Genomic DNA, 22,309 nt, shown 5'->3' on the forward strand with positions numbered 1-22,309 from the left:
AATATAAGACGGCTCTGATAATATTATGCCATGCTATATAAATATTTCAGATTAACCAGCTACAATCCTCCAAAAAGCTGTTCCAAAAGCTGCCCAGAATGTTGCACCAACGTACCTATGCCTGGTACAAGTGGAAGTGGGATAAGGAGAACATCCTTGACATGCTGCCAATACGGCTCAGAAAGGTTTCTAAATAATTAATAAATATGAATTTTGTAATTAGCAAAAATAAGTTTTGCTGCTGTTCAAGCAGGTTTACTCAAACTCAAGGTTGGCTCAAACAGAGTATTTTATATATACTATATATATATAAATAATTTTTAACAGTGATATGTTTTCTGTTTCAAAGTATATTATGGCAGAAATATGTTCCAACCTGATGAACAAAGACTCAATGTTTATGACGGTTAACAGAGAATTCATCAAAGCCATCTTCGCAAACAGTCCAGGCCATTGCGCAAAGTATGGCTCATACCCCATGATGGATCTCAGCACAAACAAAATTGTTGATATCCAGCTCGTACAGGTAAATGGATTATAAAACACCACGTAGGCAGTATTTGCCAGGGAAACTCTTGTGATATTTTGAGAAATGCATTATATTTCAGACTTTAGAAGTCTGTATTTAAAGAAATGTTATGTCTTTTTATGATCCACAGAGCAATTAAGGGGGAAGCAGTCTGGAATTTCTCTAAATATCTGGTGTCAAAGTAGCTTCCCTGGTGACAGACCGACACACTCAGGTTCAAAAGTTTGTCCGGGAACAGAAACCAGGCATTGACCACTTTTATGATGTATGGCATTTATGCAAAGGTGGGATAATTTAGAAAATGCAGTTTGATTATTTGTAGCACAGCTAATCCTGTGCAACATTAACACCCACTGTAGAACAAATGTATTACATCTTTTTAAACTGTTCTCAGCGCTCAAGAAGGTGGATGCCATGTCAAAGGAGAAAGACTGCAACATGGTCAAAATGTGGCAAAAGAGCATCAATAATCACCTCTACTGGTCAGCATCCGGTTCATCCAATGGAGAGGAAACTGTGGCAAACTGGACATCTCTTCTTAACCACGTCCAGAATGTGCATGTCCATGAAAATCCACTCTTCCCCAAGTGCCTCCACCCTCCTTCCACTAACAAAAACAAGTGGCTGAAGCCTGGTACGCCACTATTCAATAGCAATTATGCTAATCCTGTAGTATACTCTCAGCTGCTAAGCACTCATATTTTATTGGTTATTCTCTGTCCTCCACTTGCAACAAATGCCATCTGCAAGCTAGAGAAGGTGCTAATGAACAAGCGTGTTCTTTGTGATGTGAAAAAGCTGAGCCCTCTCTACCAAACATCTGCCTTGGAGGGATTCCACAGTGTGATTCTGCGGTTCGCACCAAAAAACGTGGTCTTCCCATACTTAGGGATGCTCTGCAGGTAAATTGTATAATAATAATGTTGTAGCAACAGCCTTTTACTAACGATCAAGCCACACTGTCTACATGAGCAGCGTGTGCGTAGCGGAAGCTTTTCATTTCAAGTGCAGTGCATACTCCATGTTAACCGATTAGTTATTTGGGTAATATATATACAGTACATGAGGTCTGTCACAAATACATTATCGACTTGTTGCACAATATATATGGACATGATGGTCCAGATTTTACAGTAAGTTGTGACACATACAAACATGTCATTACTCAAAAACTGGTTGACAGCTGTCCAAAATGTCTATGAAATTTATTGAAAGTGTATTGAATAATTCTGTACACATTACCGAACAAGTACAATATATAAAGACTTTTTACATTTTAAATGGGAAGTTTAAAGCCTGTGTACTACCCATATTCATCCGGGTACTCCTGGTGAATACAGAGCACAACACAAAGAAGGTATGACAACCCTGTTGTGCTTTCCCAAGTATCCCCAGCACCAGGAAAAAACATCTGTAGAACATCTGTAGCGAGCACGACTGTAATGACAAAATTTTAAAAAGGCACATGATAATGGTCGTCTTCTGTCTGATAATTGCAAAAAAAAAAAAAAACTGAGTGGGTGCGTCACTGAGTGGGGAGAACCTGTTTGATGTTCTAATCGGAACGGGAGCGTTTTTTTGATCCGTGGCTATGCTGTCTCACAGTTACCCAGTTGCCCTGCTGACCCCAATTTTTTACAGATGCTGCTGCATGTACATGGAAGGGACAAACAAACAGGGAAGGCTGTAAAATAGGAGGAAGTGTCTGTATTCAGAAGCTTTCCAATATTTAAGCAACAGAAAATAAACGGGGTGGTCTTGTTATACTTGCAGGTGGTTGAATGGCAAGTAACCTTCTTTCAACTTGCTCGATTTCTCTACCAATGTACCAAGGCTCTGTATGGTATTTGGAGTCAAACCATATGGTAGTCAGTTGGCGACAAAACACCAAGTAATATGCCATGCATGTAGTCATATGCAAATCCAGAAACCATATTAAAATACATCAGGAGCATTAGAGGAGATGGACATTTTACACCATTTAAGCACATTCCAGAATCAACAGCTTGCTGGGCATCTTTAGTGTGTTTTTTTGTGTGATCTCAGCTCTGATTCCGTTGACTGCAAAGGATACACCCTTGCAAACCCATTACCCTTTTCTACAACTTCACCCTTTTGATAACCCCAGTTACAACCACGCACTCCCAGTCTTGCAAGGCCTGTGAGAGAAAGAGAAGTCTCTAGAGAGTAGCAGGGGTTGCTGAGTCTTCTGGACTGATCCAGGTCTCAGTCAAGGCCAGGATATTGAGAGTGGATTGAGTGGCAAAGGCTGGAATGAAGTCAGCTTTGTTGACAGCTGACTGACAATTCCATAGACCCACAGAAAAAAAGGAAGGAGCATTAGTGGAGGAGGGAATAGGACACAGATTAGAAGTGTTGTAATGCCTTCTGCTGTCCTTGCTTGGTGGAGTCGCAGGTCTTTACCTGAGTCCGTCTTCACATGAGGGCTGAATGCTTCTGCGCCAGCGCTATCAGACTTAATAAAATAATGCCTTTCACTACTTGAGTGAAAACAGCTGTGTACGCTCTTATAATTAGCATCACAAAGCCAAAAGGCTGTAAATGGCTCAAATCGAAACTATGGGTGAATAGGGCAGCTTAAGTGCAAAAAGCCAGCAATAACAATTGAGTGCAGCACAACGCAGCTGTTCTTTTAAACAGGGTTATTCAAATACAATTTAATATGACAGTAAAACTAAATTTTCATTTGTGAGCTCCCTTTGTTTTTCTGGCTGAAATGATAACACAATACTTGGACTGGAGGGAGCACTCAAAGCTCCTCGATGGTTGAAAAATTACAGAAATTATCATTCTTTCTAAGGAAATGTGAAGTAAACATATGATAATGTTTTAATGTGCATGCATTTGGACTAAAGCCCCAGAGTTTTGTGCTGTCCTGTGACTACAAATAAACAGAAACAGACGTCACTGAATAAGTATGTGTCCTCCATCTATTGTGAAATATTGGTAAAAAAACACTTTATTTCTGTATGCAACTGTGCAATCCTAATTCGAATTAATTATCATCAAGGTATCATTTTTATGTAAAATAAAATATGTACATTCCACACTGATGACATATAAAATCAGTTCTCTCAAACGTGAATACTCATGTGGTACTCCAGCACTTTTTTATACCTAAAACTTTTCCTACAGTGCACACATGTAAACGGCTTCTCTCCAGTGTGAACTCTCATGTGCCTGTTAAGGGTTCCTTTACGGTTGAAACGGTTTCCACACTGTTGGCAGGTGAAAGGTTTCTCTCCCGTGTGAATCCTCATGTGGTCTTCAAAATGTTGTTTTTTAGTGCAACTCTTTCCACACTGAGGGCATGTGTAGAGTTGCTCCCCAGAGTGAAGTCTCATGTGTCTGTTAAGGTTTCTTTTTTGAGTGAAACTCTTTCCACACTGAGAGCATGCGTAGGATTTCTCTCCAGTGTGACTTCTCATGTGTACTTGAAACTTTTCATGTTGATCAAAACTCTTTCCACACTGTTGGCAGGTGTAAGGCTTCTCTCCAGAGTGAACTCTCATGTGCCTGTCAAGGCTTCCTTTTCGGTTGAAACTTTTTCCACATTGTTGGCAGGTGAACGGCTTCTCTCCAGTGTGAATCCTTATGTGGTTTTCAAAGTGTTGTTTTTTAGTGAAACTCTTTCCACACTGAGGGCATGTGTAGGGTTGCTCTCCAGTGTGAATCCTCATGTGGTCTTCTTCCAAGGGTTGTTTTTTAGTGAAACTCTTTTCACTCTGAAGGCAGGTGTAAGGCTTCTCTTCAGTGTGAACTCTCATGTGCCTGTTAAGGCTTCCTTTTCGGTTGAAACTTTTTCCACATTGTTGGCAGGTGTAAGGCTTCTCTCCAGTGTGAATCCTTATGTGGTCAACAAAGTGTTGTTTTTGTGTGAAACTTATTCCACAGTGTTGGCAGGTGTAAGGTTTCTCTCCAGTGTGAATTCGCATGTGCCTGTCAAGGCTTCCTTTTTCAGCAAAAGTCTTTCCACACTGTTGGCATGTGTAAGGCTTCTCTCCAGTGTGAGTTCTGATGTGCCGGTCAAGGCTTGCTTTTAGAGCAAATCTCTTTCCACAGTGTTGGCAGACGAAAAGGCTCTCTCCAGTGTGCATTCTCATGTGGACTTTAAGGTTTCCTTTATAACTGAAACTCCTTCCACACGGAGTGCACATGTAAGGTTTCTCTCCAGAGTGAACTCTCATGTGTCTTTTAAGGCTTACACCTGGAGCAAAATTCTTCATGTCTAAGGCAAAAAGAGACAAATGCAAATTAACACCAGTTTAAGGGTACAAAGCAACAGACAACAAAACATTTAGACACCAACATACAACTAGATCCTATTCCCATGGGTATCGCACCGGGGGTGGGTGGTGGTGTGGAGTTGAGGGGCTAGCACACAAGTTTTCTGAAGCCAATTATGGAATTTACTGACATAATCTATATGTCAGTAAATATATTTTGTTGTAGTTTATTTGGAATAGGTAACAAAGGCACATTACAAAGGCCTTTTATATTTAAAAAAATATATATTTTATCAAAATATATATTTTATGTTTTTGAAAGAAGTATCATGTTAAAAAACAGTAATATTGTGACATTGAACATAATTCAGTATTCAATAAATACAAATAACTGAGTAAAATATTTGGGATTTTTAGAGTATAGGGTGAATTCGGGTTGATTGGGACACTTTTTTTCCCAGTCATTTTAATTGCAAAATTTTTCTGAATCATTTGAATTTGTAAACTATCCAATACACACAATACTCAAATATCATTTCGAGCTTCAGTTCATTTATGAGACGCGCCGTGCAATGCATGATCGCGCAAACGCTAAGGCTATTATCTGCTATATTTGTCTATTTATTAAATCCGCAATTGGCTGAGGAAACATTGATTAAAATTAAGATACAATTTATACCAGAAGAAATTCACTTTAAAGAAAGGCTTTCTACAAAACAACTTAATGAAGGGGTCCAAATCTTTCTGACAAACTCCATGTCTTCTGACTTGTCTAAACAGTCCTACGTCTATGTAAGTTAATCTACGTAATGTAAATTAAGTGGACAAAAAACTATAACAATTAATTGGATGATGCCACATGCATTAAAAACGAATTGATTACCGTAGATATCATAATAAGTGTGCAGACTATTTTCGTCGTGACTGGCGTGATGGGAGTAAATCACTCAGTGTCTTGTTTTTAATGTGCCGTGTCAAACATGTGATTTACGTCCTTGGCAGTTCAAACTTGCCAAGTTCCACTCAGGAGAACAAACTCCCGATGACGGGAGGACAAGTCCGGTACTCCGCTTATGGAACAGCAGCGTTCTTGATAGCGTCACTCAGCTCGCTCTCACTCCTGTAGGCCTATGTGTATTTTAGGCTACAACAAAATTAAATATGTCAAAATATGTCTCTGCCTATTTTTTCATTTAAAAAAAATCTTAAACATTAATAGCCCCACAAATGTGGTCCAGGCAAGGCATACCTTGATTATCTTCAATGTATATTAAGAACAAAACAAAATATAAAACACAACCCTGCCTCTTTTCGTTTACATAAAAAAATTAAACATAATATGTGGTTCAGGCAATAAGTGTGCATATGATTATCACTGACCGTAAAAAAATTTAATATGACATAAATCAGTCTCTTTTTGTTAAATATCAATAAATAAAGCAAACAATTCAGTCAAACATACAAAGTCAGCGCTAGTAGCCTACAACTCTGTGAACTTAAAAAGGGTTTTTCCTACATACTTATTTGATCAGTTATTGTGATTTATGAGTGATGTAGAACAGATGACTGCTGCACTTGCGTTAAAGCTGCAGTAGGGAGTTTTTAGAAAATGTTGACTTAGCCTGAAAATTTGAACAAGCACAACTCACAGGTCACTCCCCCTTGCTCTGTGCTGCGCTACAGCCCTCCCTCCACAGCTCCTCCCCCATCACAACGGAGCCTGCCGTGAACGCGCAGGCTAGTAACTAGGCTAGTAGAACGTAGCAGGGCCACCGATGACAGCGGATAAACAGTTATGGCACATTCACTGGACGAAACATCAACAATATGATTTACATTAACTATGGCCTGCCCATACTTTGACTACAGACTTGGTCCTCAAAACATTACGTATTTTGCAATACATGTAATGTAACTATATGACGTTGCACTATTTCTATAAGTAATAAATAGCTAGTAAGATAATATAACGGTAACTAACATTACAGTATGCAAGTAATTATTCTATCGATATGTAATGCTAAATAAGGTTTGCTAGTACATTATTTCAGCAACATGACAAGCCAGTGAATTAGTAGGTTTCAATAGTTGCTTTGCACAGTGCGTGACATTTTATCTGTATGTTATGCGGCTAGAGTTTGAGTCAATGGGCTCCGACGAGGAATTCACACCCACAGCGACTTCGAGGAGTCAACGGGCGGGGAGAAGAGGAAGCCGGGATACTTACTTGTCAAGCAGAAATGTGGCTAACTCTGCATCGGTTTTTAATCCTTTCAGGACACGTAGCCTAGCTCCCTCCACCTCGGAAAAGCCGCTCCGATATACCCTCGTTTTATTTCGGGCTCAATCTAATTCTTTCTTTTTGTCTTTTTTATCATCGTCATCTGTCTCTTTCTGTTTACCAGTCTTTATTTTATGAGCAGGTGCCACTCGAGGTATTGTTTGTCCGCCATAAGCAAAGCAAAGCAAAGGTAATCTTGGATTTGATTTTAAACGCCTGTACGCGCTCGCGCTGTGCATGAGAGGGGTATGATCAGCGCGCACACAAACTTGATTGACACTGCTAAGACACTCCTCCTGGCTCTGAATGGTTGTTTCTTACCGGGAGCGGTGTATTTCTGCAAATGGCAAAAGGACCACTGAGAGGAGCCAGAGGAGCTTGAATTTTTCAGATTATCTGTCTCATATTCTACTGTCAGGACATGACAGGTTTAACAAATATGTAAAAAATAAGTTTTTACAAAAGTTACCAACTGCAGCTTTAACTGAGTGACAGAGAGAACGATCAGAGAGCTCCTCCCCCGCTCGCACTCTCTCTGTCTTCAAAATAAGCATTCTTAGCTTTCTAATATTTCACATATTACGTTAATCAAAATCAAAAGGTTGGAAGACCGAATCCATGTTGCATGTGGCGCTATCAGACGATGTCTTCCTTTAATTACCGCTGGGTGTGAAATGCGCTCAAAAAACATTGACTGTTTCTCTGACCAGCTGACATAAAGCATACTTTCAATAAACAGGAAACAAATCCTATCCGGTTATGAAGTGTTTTCTGTGTGTTGACAAATCTTTTGCGATGTTGTAAAGACGGGATTCACACACAACGCGTCTGCTAATGTCATTTTAACGACTGGTTAGAACAACTGATCTATCCAACACTGAACTCACGAATCAGTTTAATCATTTACTCAGAACAACACCTGAAATGAGAACACAAGTGTGCTTACCCAATTTAGCAAGAGTGGATAGTAAGAATTAGCTTTAATCATCCACAGTCTTTCAGTCTATGTGGACAATGTGTAGTAAAATAAATAGCCTAAAATCATTTAGTTTAGACTGGAGTGAGGTGAACCCAGAACAAAGTTGTTGTTAGCTAGCTGATTGTATCTGGCAGAAAATTTAATATGGCAGAAAATTTGGCTATTTGTTCATTTTTTTAATACTATTTTTTAATATTGATATGATTATATACCAAAACAATTATCAGTAAATAGTGTAAAAATGAGGAACAAAAACAAACATCAAGGTATCAAAATAAGATAAGCAAAAGTTACAAACTTTCTTTGAATTTATTTCAAATTTATTGTCAGTATTGCGCTTGCAGATCACGTGGGTAGGGTATTTTTGGTTACCGTGTGTGTGTGTATGGATGACCATGTCTGTCAGCCACCACCGAAGACCATTTTTGACCCAGGAAAAACCGTGCTTAAATATCCTAAAAATATAAAGTTGTGAAACATCACTTTGCCCTCAGCCAAAATGATTTGCCAAGGAACAAATCATAGATTTGTGAGACCAAAGATCAGCCAATAGATCTACACAAGACAAATCATATCTCAGAGACATCGGAGCCAGCGGCAGACATCTGAAGGACTATCAGCGTTGAACACACGATGATCGCCTGAATTGCACAACTCGAAAACGCCAGAGAAATTTGCCAAATAGGCACTCTCTTTATAAATAAACCACAGATTTAATCTTTAAACAAGTACATTCTCGCCTGAAAAAGTCTAAAAACTACAATTTGTGACATTAACAGTAGTTAATGAGTAGTTAGGAGTGGGCGTGACGACGTTCTGAACAGACGCACTAGTTATGAGCTCCTGTTAATTCACAAAAAGTACTGCTGTTAATTGAGGTCAAAACTCAAAAACCTGTGTTTAACCGGTGTTTAACACTTATAGAAGTGTAAAACTACAGAAAAGACGCGAAATACGCAGGAAAAACTTCAGCCGCTTCATTGAAAGAGCCGCAACTGCGAGTTACAGTATCAGCAGCGGCCGTGAGAGAAAGAGAGAGAGAGAGCGCGCACCGCAGACACACAGCTGACCGCGATCACCAGCACGAACACAAGAACAAGAGAGAAATACATCAGCACAAGACAAATACAGTACGTTAAAGAGAAGATTAAGAAGATTTGTGTTATATTACTATTTGTTTTTATTAATAACAACGGACGCATTCAGCGGTTGCCATGGAGATCGTTTATCCTGCCGGTATTAAAGGAGATCAGAGAAAAGCGTTCAAACAGTCAATGTTATATGAACACCCTGAAGCACTATATGTTGATATGACTTCTCAAAATCAGAAGACAAATCTGATTTTCTATACAGAGAGGAGCCACATTTGGAAAAGTGCTATTAGTAACTATTTCCCTTACACTAAGATGAGGGGAATCTGTAAAGGTTGCCAGATCAATGTTTTTGACTCAGCTGAGCACTCCTCACAGATCCAAACCATCAATCTCTACAACAGTGGAATGGTCTTAATTCAAGGGAATGAAGCTAGTCTCCATGCATTCGAGAAATCATTTCCCCTTTTAATACAGACAGTCCGGGAGGAAAGTGCTTGCACCGAGGAGGAATCTGAAGAGGAGAACGAACTGATGCCCTACTCTCCAGTCAGCACATCTCCTGCTCCATTCGATGAACTGATGATCGAGCAGGACACACACACATCCTGTTATCTGCGCTGTCTTCCTGAGAAAATGGCTCTTCTAGAGATGGAGCTGTCAGAATTAAAACAGCTCATTCTTAGCCGTCCAGATGAGTCCACGATCAAAAATCTCAAGGCTGAAATTAAGGATTTGCACAACATCAACAAGAAAATGAAGACTGAAATGTCAAAAATGAAAGAGGACTCAGCGCAGAGAGAAAGAAAGTTAGAGCGAAACATCCAAGAGTTGAAAGAAAAGCTGGAAGAGCAGAATGCAGTGTGTTTTCAGCTTAAAAACAAGGAAAGTGAATCTGCCAACATCAGCACTGAGAGCGATCCCCAACTCCAGCATGAAGTGCCGTCACACAGCTCTACAGCTCCAGATCTCACTCACACACAGCCAGCCTCACACAGAACACCAGTAGTTGTTCTGATGGACTCCATTGGAAAACACAGAGCCATAGAAACTGTTCCCCAGACAGAGAGTCCTCGCTCTCCACTGCAGGAACACAGAACGTGCCCATCAGCTGCTCACTACAGAGGAACTCGGCAGCCCACAATGCATCATCATCCATTCAGGCACGAATGACCTCCACAGCCTAAAGGAAGGGACAGCCAAGGCTATGTATGAGATGGCAGAGAAAGCCTCACAGCGTTCCCCACTACACGTGTTTTGGTCTCCACTCTGCTCCCACGGCTCGACGTCCCTCCCTTGGTGATCAATCAGATCAATGAAGAGCTCCGTCACACCTGCTCCGGTCTGCCCAACGTCCACTTAGTCCTCCACAGCTCTATAAGACCATGGCACCTGCATGACGGTCTCCACCTGAACCAGGATGGAGTCAGGATTTTTGCTAAATCTATTAAGGATGTTGCCCTTGGACGCTTCCCAACAACTGGCTACAGAGGAACTAAAAGACAACAGATGAAACTGCAGCCGTTTGATCCATCTGGACCTTCTGGATCTCACTCCAGACCTCCACAAGACCTCCAGAGACGGCCCCTGACTTCAAGACCATCTCTCAGACAACAAGAGAGACAACTCTACGCCGAAGCCCCACCCCGGCACCGAGGCGGAGCTACGCCCAGGTAGTGTCTCAACAGCCCTCCTCATCAGCTCAGGAACTCTCCTCCAGTGATGTGGGGGAAATTAAACAACTGCTACATCTCCTCTGCAACAAAATGTTCAACTAACATGCACAAAATCAATTTATACCACAGCTGATGACATAATCTATATAATTGGTTAATTAACATTCACAACACATTGATTTTTACCATTGTGATTTATTTATCTATTTATTCATTCATTCTTTAATTCATTTTTGAATCCTTATTCATACTTAAGATTTATTTATAACTTAATGGGTTTTACTACTGTTATACTTGCCCTACTATTACCATTACCTGTTTTCCTTATTTTATTTTACTATCAATTTATTTTATTTTATTATTACTATTTTTATTTATTTATTGTAAGAGGTTTTTGGTTTTGCCTTCAGATAAACAGCGGTACTTTAATCTCTGATCATAAAAAATGTTAAATCTTAGCTTTTGGAATATCCAGGGTTTGTGCTCTAAAACATTTGGATTGAAAAGCACAAACACAGAATTATTGAATAGCATCACAAATGTTGACATATTGATCCTAATAGAAACCTGGTGTAGATCCGATGTGTCCACTCAAGTATCCTGCAGGTTACTCTGAGATCATACTGCCCTCCTGGAAACTCAACTCAGTACATCGTGGCAGAGATGTACTGATGGGCATCCTGCTTCGTCGATTTCAGGAAGGCTTTTGATTCCATTTGGCATAAAGGATTGTTTTATAAAATCATTCAAAGTGGTATTGGGGGAAAAAACATATTACTTAATTAAAAACATGTATAACAAAAATAGATGTGCACTAAAAATTGGTCAACGAAGAACAGAATATTTTTCCCAAAAGCGAGGGGTCATACAGGGCTGCTGCCTCAGCCCGACTCTATTTAACATTTATATTAAAGCTACACTGTGTGATATTTCCCCCCATCTAGCGGTTAAAAGGTATATGACCATCCAGTGAATATTAGTTTCTCTTCCTCTCAATTCCGATTTCGTTTTAACTCCTACGGTGGCCGATTTAGTCCAAGATTAATATGGCTTCCAGTTCGACCTAGTCCACATTCGACACGGTGCCATCGAGTGTTAAAACGCGAAAGGCGAAGCTTGAATTTACGGGTATGTCCCTCTTTGGCTAATGTACTTTCAAGATGGAGGGGCAACATGGCGACCCGCATTCGAACCCCTTACCCGTATGTATTTTCAATGGCATATTATAAACTTACGAGAATACTTTATTACTTGAAAGAAGTAAATATACATTAATGAGCACATATATTTTTGAAAGAACTAAGTGTTTTTAGCTAAGAATAAACTAAAAAGGTTACACAGTATAGCTTTAATGAACTGGCAGATCGACTGGACCAATCAGAGAGTCCAGGACTACAACTGTTCGACACAGAAGTCAAATATTTACTGTATGCAGACGACTTACTAATTCTGTCTAAAACACCAGAAGGTCTCCAGAACAACCTAAACATCTTAACTAAATACCGCCAGGACTGGTCCTTAGAAGTCAACTTCCAAAAGTCCAAGATCATGATATTCCAGAAGAAACCCAGAAATCTGGAACATAAACATTTATTTACAGTAAACAACACCACAATTCAACACACTTTACATTATAATTATCTTGGTCTGGTTTTAACACCCACTGGAAACTTTAAATTAGCAATTAAAACATTGCTTGCAAAAGCCCGCAGAGCCCTGCACGCCATACGTATGAAATTATTTAAAATAAACATCGCCATTAGAATCTGGACAAAGATCTTTGATAGTGCCATTCTGCCCATTGCACTGTATGGAAGTGAGGTCTGGGGTCCAGCGAGTAACTACAGCCACACAAACACAGAAAAGTCATCGTTGAGTAATGGTGTCAGAACTGATGAACAAAGTGTATACCCCTGCTCCTGTAAAATATGCAAAAATCAAAGAAATTATGAAAAATGAGAAGGAGACATATATGCAGCATTGGAAACTTCACACCAAAGAGCAAAGCCGTCTCCAATGTTATCTGGGTCTAAACAGAGAGTACAGTATGGCTAACTATCTTGTCTCAGTCAGAGCATTATTAACAAAGTACAGACTGAGTGACTACACACTGGCCATAGAGAGAGGGCGTTATAAGAAGACGTGGCTGCCTACAGAAGAGCGGATCTGTAGTGAGTGTAGATCAGGAGCAGTGGAGACGGAGGCACACTTCCTCCTCCACTGTGATAAATACACACCCCTACGAGACTCACTGTATAGACATATCCAACACATAATCCCTGACTTCCGGTCACTCCATGATCTTGAAAAACTGAAGATCTTACTCGGTGAAGGACCTGCTTCCCTTTACATAGCACAGCATATCTATAAATGCCACAAATTAAGATGTACTGAGTGAACACGTCCAGATTAATAATATTATTAATACATGTATATATAAATATAAATGTGAATGTGTTTTATGTATGTATTTGTTTTGCTTTGTGAAATGCTTTGGCAATATGTACCCATGTATGTCATGCCAATAAAGCACAATTTAATTGAATTGAATAGTATTTTTAAATTACGCAGGGTTTCTCGTCTGCTATATTGGTCAGTGCGAGATGCATTCTGGGATACCTGTCTCTCTGAAGTCCACACAAGGCCAATGTTTAGCAGTTTTTCCCATTAATTTGCGCTCTGTCTTACTTGCACTCTCTCTAGTGTGTGTGTGTGTGTGTGTTGTGCTGCCTCGCTAGTTCTAGCTTGAGTGCATATCATAATCGTGTAAAAAATCGATCTGTGTCACTTCAGAGTACTCGTCCATATGGTACTAATAGTTATAAATATTATATTTAACTAGCTACTGTCATGTTGTAATGCTTAATATTTGAAACAACCCAATACATTTTTTAAACATCTTACATTTAGGTATTTAAGATAAAGTTAGGATAACCTCCAACCAAAGAAGTTATTTGCAATGACTTTTAAGTACATTCTTTTCGTGAATATGAATACTTCTTCGATTTTATCTTAAGAAAAAGATAAGAACATTCTTAAGAAAAGTTTTTGGGAGTACAAAATATTCTTATCTTTTTCTTAAGTTAGAAAATAAGAAGAAATTGGCAGTTAAGAATAATTTTATTCTTAAGAATGTTTTGTGAATCCAGCCCCTGGTTTGGTTTCCCAGCATACTGACAAGTCTTGCAATAATGTACCACCTCACACCGTACCAAAACAAATGCTGTAAAACATGGTTGTACGCTTTCATCACCTCTAATGGTGCGTTCACACCGAACGTGATTCGGGCGAGTGATTTACATGTTAAGTCAATGCAGAGACGCGAAATGGCATTCTGCGGCGCGATTCGCGCAATTGACGCGAATTGAGCGCTTTGAATGCGTGAATTGCTCAAGTTGAAAAATCTGAACTTTGGCGGATATTTCGCGACGCGTTAACCAATCAGGAGCTTGCTCTAGTAGTGACAACAATGAGGAGAAAATCTGTATATTAATATCTGGTTCAGACAATATGATTATCACTGTGATAACATTAAATGACATGAAACACAACCCAGTCTCTTTTTGTTAAATGCAAGTTTATGTATGATCAATAATACAAAAGTATAAGTAATTTATAACAAGCTATACATGAAATAAAGCAAACAATGCAGTCAAACATTCAAAGTCAGTGCTAGTAGGCTAACGTTACAAATGCAACGTACTAGGGATGGGCAACAGTGGTCGAGTAATCGAGTACTCGAACGTGACAGCGATCATCGATCATGAGAACGATGATCGCCCTGAAAAAAAAATATATTTGTCTCTTTTTTTTATTGGTTATTGCGTCGTTTTGCGCGGTACCTGAGGTCTCATTGGCGTTATACAGCACGCCTCCAGACCGCGGCGAAATAAAGTGAAACTGAGGCGTGCACTGCAGTGATGTCTGGAATCACTGTGATCATTGAATGGTTAGTGCAAGATGTGCAGCGCCAATCTGTCACAGCCTACATAGCATTATAATGAGAACACGATGGAAATTAGAATGCTGTAAATTATCTGTGCTTAGTTCCCCGTGTATCAGCTGATCCACAGAGAAACTAGCGAGAACACTCAGACTAGCGCATGAAGTTCATGTGCGCATCCGCGTCCTTTTCTGCAGATGCACGATGTAAGATTACTTTTATGTTGTCTATCTGATTAATCTAATATAAGAAGCGTTTGGTTGAGCTTAATAAGCTAGCAAAGCGCTGCCGTTATACCGGCTGTTGTTCATTCTCTTCAGTTTCAGCTCAAACGCATATTTCATGCTCGACATGATGGTTTAGAGACGGTCGTATTCTTTTTAGATAGGCTATTTCTTTATCAGAATCATTGATATTAGTAATGCAGCACTGCTATACTGGTCTCATATTTTTTTTAACAGTAGACCTAGTTTATTTAAAGTTGTTTTTCGTTATGAGTTCAAAAACGCGCAGTGATGTCTGTAAACGCTTCGATCATGAATAATAAAATGAAGTGCATGATGTGCAGAGTCAATCTGTCAAAGCATTATAATGAGAACACGATTTTAATTAAATGTTGTTTCTGTGTGCTTTCGTTGTCCGTGTATCAGCGTTGTTAAGGGAAGAGCGCATTCAAAATGTTCAGTTTCAAACCTTCGCCTGTCAAATCTAGCACGCTGAAATTCACGTGCGCATTCACAACCTTTTGTGTTGATTTATGTCGTAATAGGTTCATAATAATCTTCAAATTAATATTGATATAGGGTGCGTTTGGTTGAGTTTATTAACCAGCTAGCTCTGCAGGGTGGTGTTATTTCACTGTTTCAGCTCAAAGGCAATGCTCGATATTACTGACTTGGTTATTTGAGACGGTCATTTTATAAATATGTTTCTTTTTCAAAGACATGTATGCATCATAATCTAGCAGTTATTTTTTGTTTTATATGTTCATGTTTTCATATACCTGTTTTCATGTCACTTGTATTTGTCAACAACCATTTTCATAACAGTTTTCATTATCTCAATGACGGACAAGCCCCGCCCCCTGCACATGCCCCGCCCCCGAGTACTCGTTTTTGAGACCTATCGATGATCGAAATGAGAAATTGACAAAAATGCCCATCCCTACAACGTACAGTTATAGCCTAAAAATATAAAGTAATGAAACTTATCTTTGCCCTCAGCCTAAACGATTTGCCAGGGAACAAATTATAGATCCATGAGACCAAAGATCGGCCGTTACAAGACGAATTATAGCTCGAGACACACCACAGAGACATCAGAGCCAGCGGCAGATGGCAGAAGGACTGGCCGAGGAAAGGTTGCCCTTGCCGGCTTTGACGAGCGCTGACCGCCGCTGTCGGCTGGAGCTCACAACTCCGAAAACGGCAGATAAAATGTTCAAATAGGCACTCTTTATATAAATAAACCACAGATTTGAGCTTTAAACAACTACATTATCAACTGAAAAAGAAATTAAAACTACGTTTTGTCACACATTAACAGTAGATTTTAACAAAAAAAAGACATGTAAACACAGCCCATGTCAGCCATTTCTCAACGAGACGAGCTGCTGGCGGAAGCCCCGCCCATGACGCGAATTCGCGTCTGTTGTGCAGTGAATGTCACGCGCGAGTAAACTCAAAATGTACACGCGTCCACCTTCGCGCGATTAGCGTCCGGTGTGAACGCCACATAAGTGTCCCGACAGCAAATGATCGTGCGCCAATGACAGTACCTGCTGATGAAAAATTGAAGGAACCACAAACTGATGAACAATATTCCACTCATCCTTAATAGTATTGATTTTTATGCCACTTCCGCATCAGTAGTCTATCTTTCACCAAAAATGAGACATTGTTAAGTGCAGGTTTGTCAGCCAATTTAAAGCATTTTACAAGTGAAACATCATTATTTTGTCCCTTAACACCTGCACATCTACCTGATCTTCCTCCTTACATACCCTTTAAAAACAAATGGTAGGTAGATACCGTCGACTTCATCTTTAGTCGGTTCAAAATACACACTGATTAACCACATTCACAAAAGCAATCTCTTTTGTTTGGGCCTGCTTCTTACTCTTCAGGGACAAACACTCTGCTATAACATGTCCTTTCTTACAGCAGTTCAAACATTCTCACATTTCTTTGGGCTGCTGAACCTTTTTCGGCACCCTCAAAGAACAATTTTCAACACTTGCTGAGTGAAAAACATTTCAGTGCGTGAGCCCAAATTCGTTCGCTAACACCGCTGTCTGAGGCAATGTCGTTACTTTTTGATCATTTAATTACTTTTAATACATTACCATCCTCTCTGGAAGACACTTTAAAATCGTACATCGCACATATGTATCTTCATCATGGCACTTGTTAGTGGGTGGGATATATATTAGGCAGCAAGTGAACATTTTGTCCTTAAAGTTGATGTGTTAGAACAGGAAAAATGGGTAAGCGTAAGGATTTGAGCAAGTTTGACAAGGGCCAAATTGTGATGGCTAGACGACTGGGTCAGAGCATCTCCAAAACTGCAGCTCTTGTGGGGTGTTCCCGGTCTGCGGTGGTCAGTATCTATCAAAAGTGCTCCAAGGAAGGAACAGTGGTGAACCGGCAACAGGGTCATGGGCGGCCAAGGCTCACTGATGCACGTGGGGACCGAAGGCTGGCCCGTGTGGTCCGATCAAACAAACGAGCTACTGTAGCTCAAAATTGCTTGAGAAGGTAATGCTGGTTCTGATAGAAAGGTTTCAGAATACACAGTGCATCACAGTTTGTTGCGTGTGGGGCTGCATAGCCGCAGACCAGTCAGGGTGCCCATGCTGACCCCTGTCCACCGCCGAAAGCGCCAACAGTGGGCACGTGAGCATCAGAACTGGACCACGGAGCAATGGAAGAAGGTGGCCTGGTCTGATAAATCACGTTTTCTTTTACATCACGTGGATGGCCGGGTGCGTGTGCGTTGCTTACCTGGGGAACACATGGCACCAGAATGCATTATGGGAAGAAGTGTGGAAGTATGAGGCAGTGTGATGCTTTGGCCAATGTTCTGCTGGGAAACCATGGGTCCATCCATGTGGATGTTACTTTGACACGTACCACCTATCTAGGGATGAAACGATTACCGGTTTCACGATAAACCACGATAAAATTTAGTGACGGTTAGTAATATCATATAAAATGTAATTATCATTAAAACCGCGTGTGATTATCACGATTGTGAAAACTTGCGGTAAATCTTGTCCAGTCAGTCTGATGCAGGCACAGCGCACCGCTGTTTTCTGAATGAGAAGAAATGGCAGAAGGCAGTGACAGCACTCGGGGGATTGTTCAGCATCTAAAAGGACCAAATCTGAGGTGTGGTCATATTTTGGCGTTTACAAAAGTCCTGAGGGAAACTTAATCGAAGATGGTCACCCTGTCTGCAGAACATGCCAGAAGAGAGTTGCTGTAAAGGCCCGGGTATACTTCACTTACCGTGCCCGGACGCGTCACGCGCGCAGCCCTGTCCGCGCGTCTTTCAAAGTATACTACACAACGGATGCACGCGGATGATCGCGTTCGACACATGCGCAGTAAAAAAGTGGCTATGCTCTACCAGACATCAGATGGCAGCATTGAGTCCTGTCATCAGCGGGACATTCGCTGGGCATGGTCGGAGAAGAACTGTAGTGCATCCACCATTGCAACATAGTTTGGAAGAAACACTGAAGAATAAAAAATTCTCAGTTTTTTTTCCAAGCGTGTTGTTTTTAAACCGGTCTTTGCACACTCTTATTCGACGGCTGAACACTGTGCTCAATACTGTGCGTATTGCCACCTAGTGGACTCTTCTGTACTGCTGGCGCATGCGCTGTTGCACGCGGACCGTCCGCGCGGTCTCAAAATTTGGGCTGCGCGCGGACGGGCTGTGCGGCCGGCCGTGAGCCCTCCGCATGACGAAAATTACGTCATGCGGGCGGTGCACGAACGCGGACGGCCGAAGTATACCCGGGCCTTAATAGTGGGAACATTTCAAAACTACGAACGCAAGGCAAGTGGACTTTGACCTCAATACCAAAACTACGTCTGGGAAATAATAACGTGAAGCGAACAAACAAATTCAGACAAGACTAAGGTGACATTAAGGGATAATCAGGGCTTGACATTAACAACCGCCATTTGCAGGTGTAACGTTATTTCGGCTGCACACTAGTCACTCTGGCAGTTGAACTTATTATGGTCTTCTCAAAAGCCATCTGTTATAATCGCGTTGCGCATTATAACCAATCACACGTGTTGCTATTGAGTTTATGAATGCAATGTCTCATAATCAGAGGCGTTCAGATTAGCCAGTTATGTTCAGAGCGCGCGCCGCTCTCACTCGCTGAAATATTCACTCAAAGCAGAGATAAACGTGCGATGTACACAAGAGATTCATTCATCATACAGTGTTTGACTGTTTTTGTTCTATTTCAGCAGCGAAAATAGTTTCAAACAAACACAGCAGAACCACAGCGCGTCTGATGTGACTGGCATAACGCTGGCGAATTTAGGGACTGTCTCTAAAGTTACATACAACATTGGTAACGTTATACACGTTTCTGACTTCAATAGCATTTGAAGAGAATGACAGTCATAAAACTGACTGTAAAGTGTTCATCTAGGTGTGAGGTATGATGCACACATTTTGATACTTAAAATAATCTGTCAAATCATATGGAAATATGGATATGCATTATTTCACTAGGAAACTGTTTGGCCTTTAAAGCTACACTATGTAACTTTTCCGTCCACTAGAGGTCTCCTGTTCAAAACAAAGGCGTAGTTTGATGACGCCACGTTTGAGCGCAGAATCTTGGGACATGTGGTCTTCACCTCACAGCCGGTGGAAAACAGTCAGGATAGGACTCGGGCAGAAATCATGTTCATGGATGCGATTATTAACATTACTGTAGTCTGAAGCAGAGCAGGACTGAGTGTTGTGGAGCTGAGCAAGGCCGCAGGAGCGATTGAAGATCGGGACTGTTATTATGGCATAGTCGCCGGCGGGACTTTTATTATGACACGGTTACCGGCGCCACTTCCTCTTTTCCAGTCATGAGTATGATGTAACGCAACTCTGTTTATCGTATTAGATATATCTGAGTGTGTTGAAAAGGAAGTTATGACGTTCGCTCGGCGGCTGCTATGACACTTGTTCACACTGCAGTGAGAGTAAAGTGTTTCACTGAATAAAACCGGAAACCGAGGGTGACGCAGATATGACGCAATCGACAGGCGACTCCCTTAAACGCACTTTAAAACTCCCTTAAAATCCCACAGAATCTAGCTTAAAAAAGTGCATAGAGCTGCTTTAGTTATTTGTTGTTTGTTGAATTTCAAATTTAAAACTTGTTGAAATGTTTTAAGTGTGTGCATCTGTTCTTTTTGAACACTTTCATCTCGTTTGAACAAAACCGTGATAATATTGATAACCGTGATAATTTGGGTCACTATAATCGTGATGTTAAATTTCCATACCGTTTCATCCCTACACCTATCTAAGCATTGTTGCAGACCATGTTCACCCTTTCATAGAAACAGTATTCCCTGGTGGCTGTGACTCTTTCAGCAGGATAATGCGCCCTCCCACAAAGCAAAAATGGTTCAGCAATGGTTTGAGGAGCATAACAGTTCGAGGTGTCGACTTGGCCTCCAAATTCCCCAGATCTCAATCCAATCAAGCATCTGCGGGATGTGCTGAACAAACAAGTCTGATCACAACATACAGGACTTAAAGGATCTGCTGCTAACATCTTTGTGCCAGATACCACAGCACACCTTCAGGGGTCTAGTGGAGTCCATGTCTCGACGGGACAGGGCTGTTTTGGCAGCAAAAGGGGGGCCAACACAATATTAGGTCATAATATTTGAGAATGAAACCAACCTGTTTGTTCTTCAGTTTCTTCATGTTTCACACTGAATGTTTCTTCAATCTCCATGTCTTCACTCTCCACTTTAATAAACATCATCTTTAAACTTTAGAATAATAGTGTGTCATGTGGATCTCAGTCGCTTCACCAGGAGTTTTTCTGTGTTTGTCCTGTTTAAGATGAGAATAATAAAAACATAAATTTAATAAATTGAAACATAACAATTGAAATAAAAGTTGAACTTAAAATAAAGGCGCATCACAAACATGTTAAATTAATTTCAGACTTTTTTGAAAATGAGCAAAATTAGGTTTTAAATTACTCCATTTAGTTTGATTAATATAACACTTTCCTAATAACAAAAACAAATCGATAATATATATTTTTCTTTTGGGAAAGTCATATTCATTTACATGTAGTAAAACAGATTAAAGAATAGGTTTCAGTTCATTTTAACACTTAGACATTGAGACATCTCATGTGTCTTTCTCAGGATATATTCTGTGAACAATGTTAAATGACGACTCTTTGGTTTTACTTGTTACACAATACCAACAAAGAAATCCCCCAAAATGTTCCCACTCAAATGAGGGAAACAAATGAACCCAAACTAATTTAGATGGAGGAGAAGAGATGTAAAGAGATCTAATCAATTGGTCACTGTGTCATTCATTAAATCAAGTTAGTCTAAAAACAAAAGAGGCTTTTAATTATAAGTCCTTTTGACACTGTTAACTTCTCTCACTTCTTTTTTAGAATAATACGTACATCACACACCCAAACAAAATATTCTATTAATAATATTAATAATTATTATTATAGTTGTTATATTAGAGTATTACTGAACTATGTCTTAAATTTAATGTATTGTCATGAATTCTATTTCAGCCCAAATTATATATCAGTCAGAGTAATGGACCTAAATGGGCCAAAAAACACAACAAATTAATAAAAGAATACAAATCATACATACCCATCATATATTAGTCAGTTAAGCTATTCGAAAATCGAGATAGAAATAGAAATGGAGCGCTTCGAATCACTGAATCATTTTCGGGAACAAATCGGTTCAATTGACTCGGAAGTCGAAAGCTCTGGTCACTCGCCAGAGACTGAATTCATGTTTGAGCTGATTCACGATAAAGAGCGAAATGAGACGCTCCTTCTGTTACTTATGAGTTTCATTATGTTACTTTTCTCACGCAGCTCTGTTAAATGTTAGATAAAGCAATGCAGTGTTACATTTAATACTGCATCATTCATTCTGCTTCGGTTTCCATCACCAACACAAACCTTTCTTCAGCCAAATCACAACAAATGCGGGAGCGCGGCGCAGCTTGATGATGTCACACATGGAGACCAAAATAAAAGTCCTGTTCACACACTGCTGTATACATGGATTTCTCGGTGACGTCATCACTGCTTGCGCACGCACCCGAGAGGCAGAAAGAAGAAACCTCTCGTGTCTGTAAGTCAAAATGCCAAGGAGTTGCTGCGTGGTTAATTGTACCAACAGAGCCAGTGCTGGGTGCCTGATGTTTAACATACCTAGGGGGAAGCATGCGTTTGCCAAAAAATTATTTTTGTTATTGCAGGTACATTTTGATAGGTAGACGTACCCTGCCATGCATTTGCAG

At 40.3% G+C, this 22,309-nt stretch overlaps 1 protein-coding gene across 2 annotated transcripts; it reads right to left on the reverse strand.

The window, feature by feature from the left end:
* Positions 1–1,707: 1,707 nt before the first annotated feature.
* On the reverse strand, positions 1,708–22,045 carry LOC307131360 (uncharacterized protein). Of its 2 annotated transcripts, none has more exons than XM_079824965.1 (3): positions 21,646–21,991; positions 20,687–20,842; positions 1,708–4,778 (listed from the first exon to the last, which is right to left on the reverse strand). In XM_079824965.1, exons 2-3 carry the CDS (start codon positions 20,769–20,771, stop codon positions 3,625–3,627), a joined length of 1,239 nt encoding a protein of 412 aa, XP_079681091.1. In that variant the 5' UTR covers positions 20,772–20,842; positions 21,646–21,991; the 3' UTR covers positions 1,708–3,624. The 2 variants fall into 2 exon arrangements, with proteins under 2 accessions (XP_079681091.1, XP_079681092.1); XM_079824966.1 differs by having other exon boundaries at positions 1,721–4,778; positions 21,966–22,045.
* Positions 22,046–22,309: the final 264 nt, after the last annotated feature.

This window comes from Gobio gobio (assembly GCF_949357685.1).
Source record: "Gobio gobio genome assembly, chromosome: 9".
Classification (NCBI taxonomy): Eukaryota; Metazoa; Chordata; class Actinopteri; order Cypriniformes; family Gobionidae; genus Gobio; species Gobio gobio.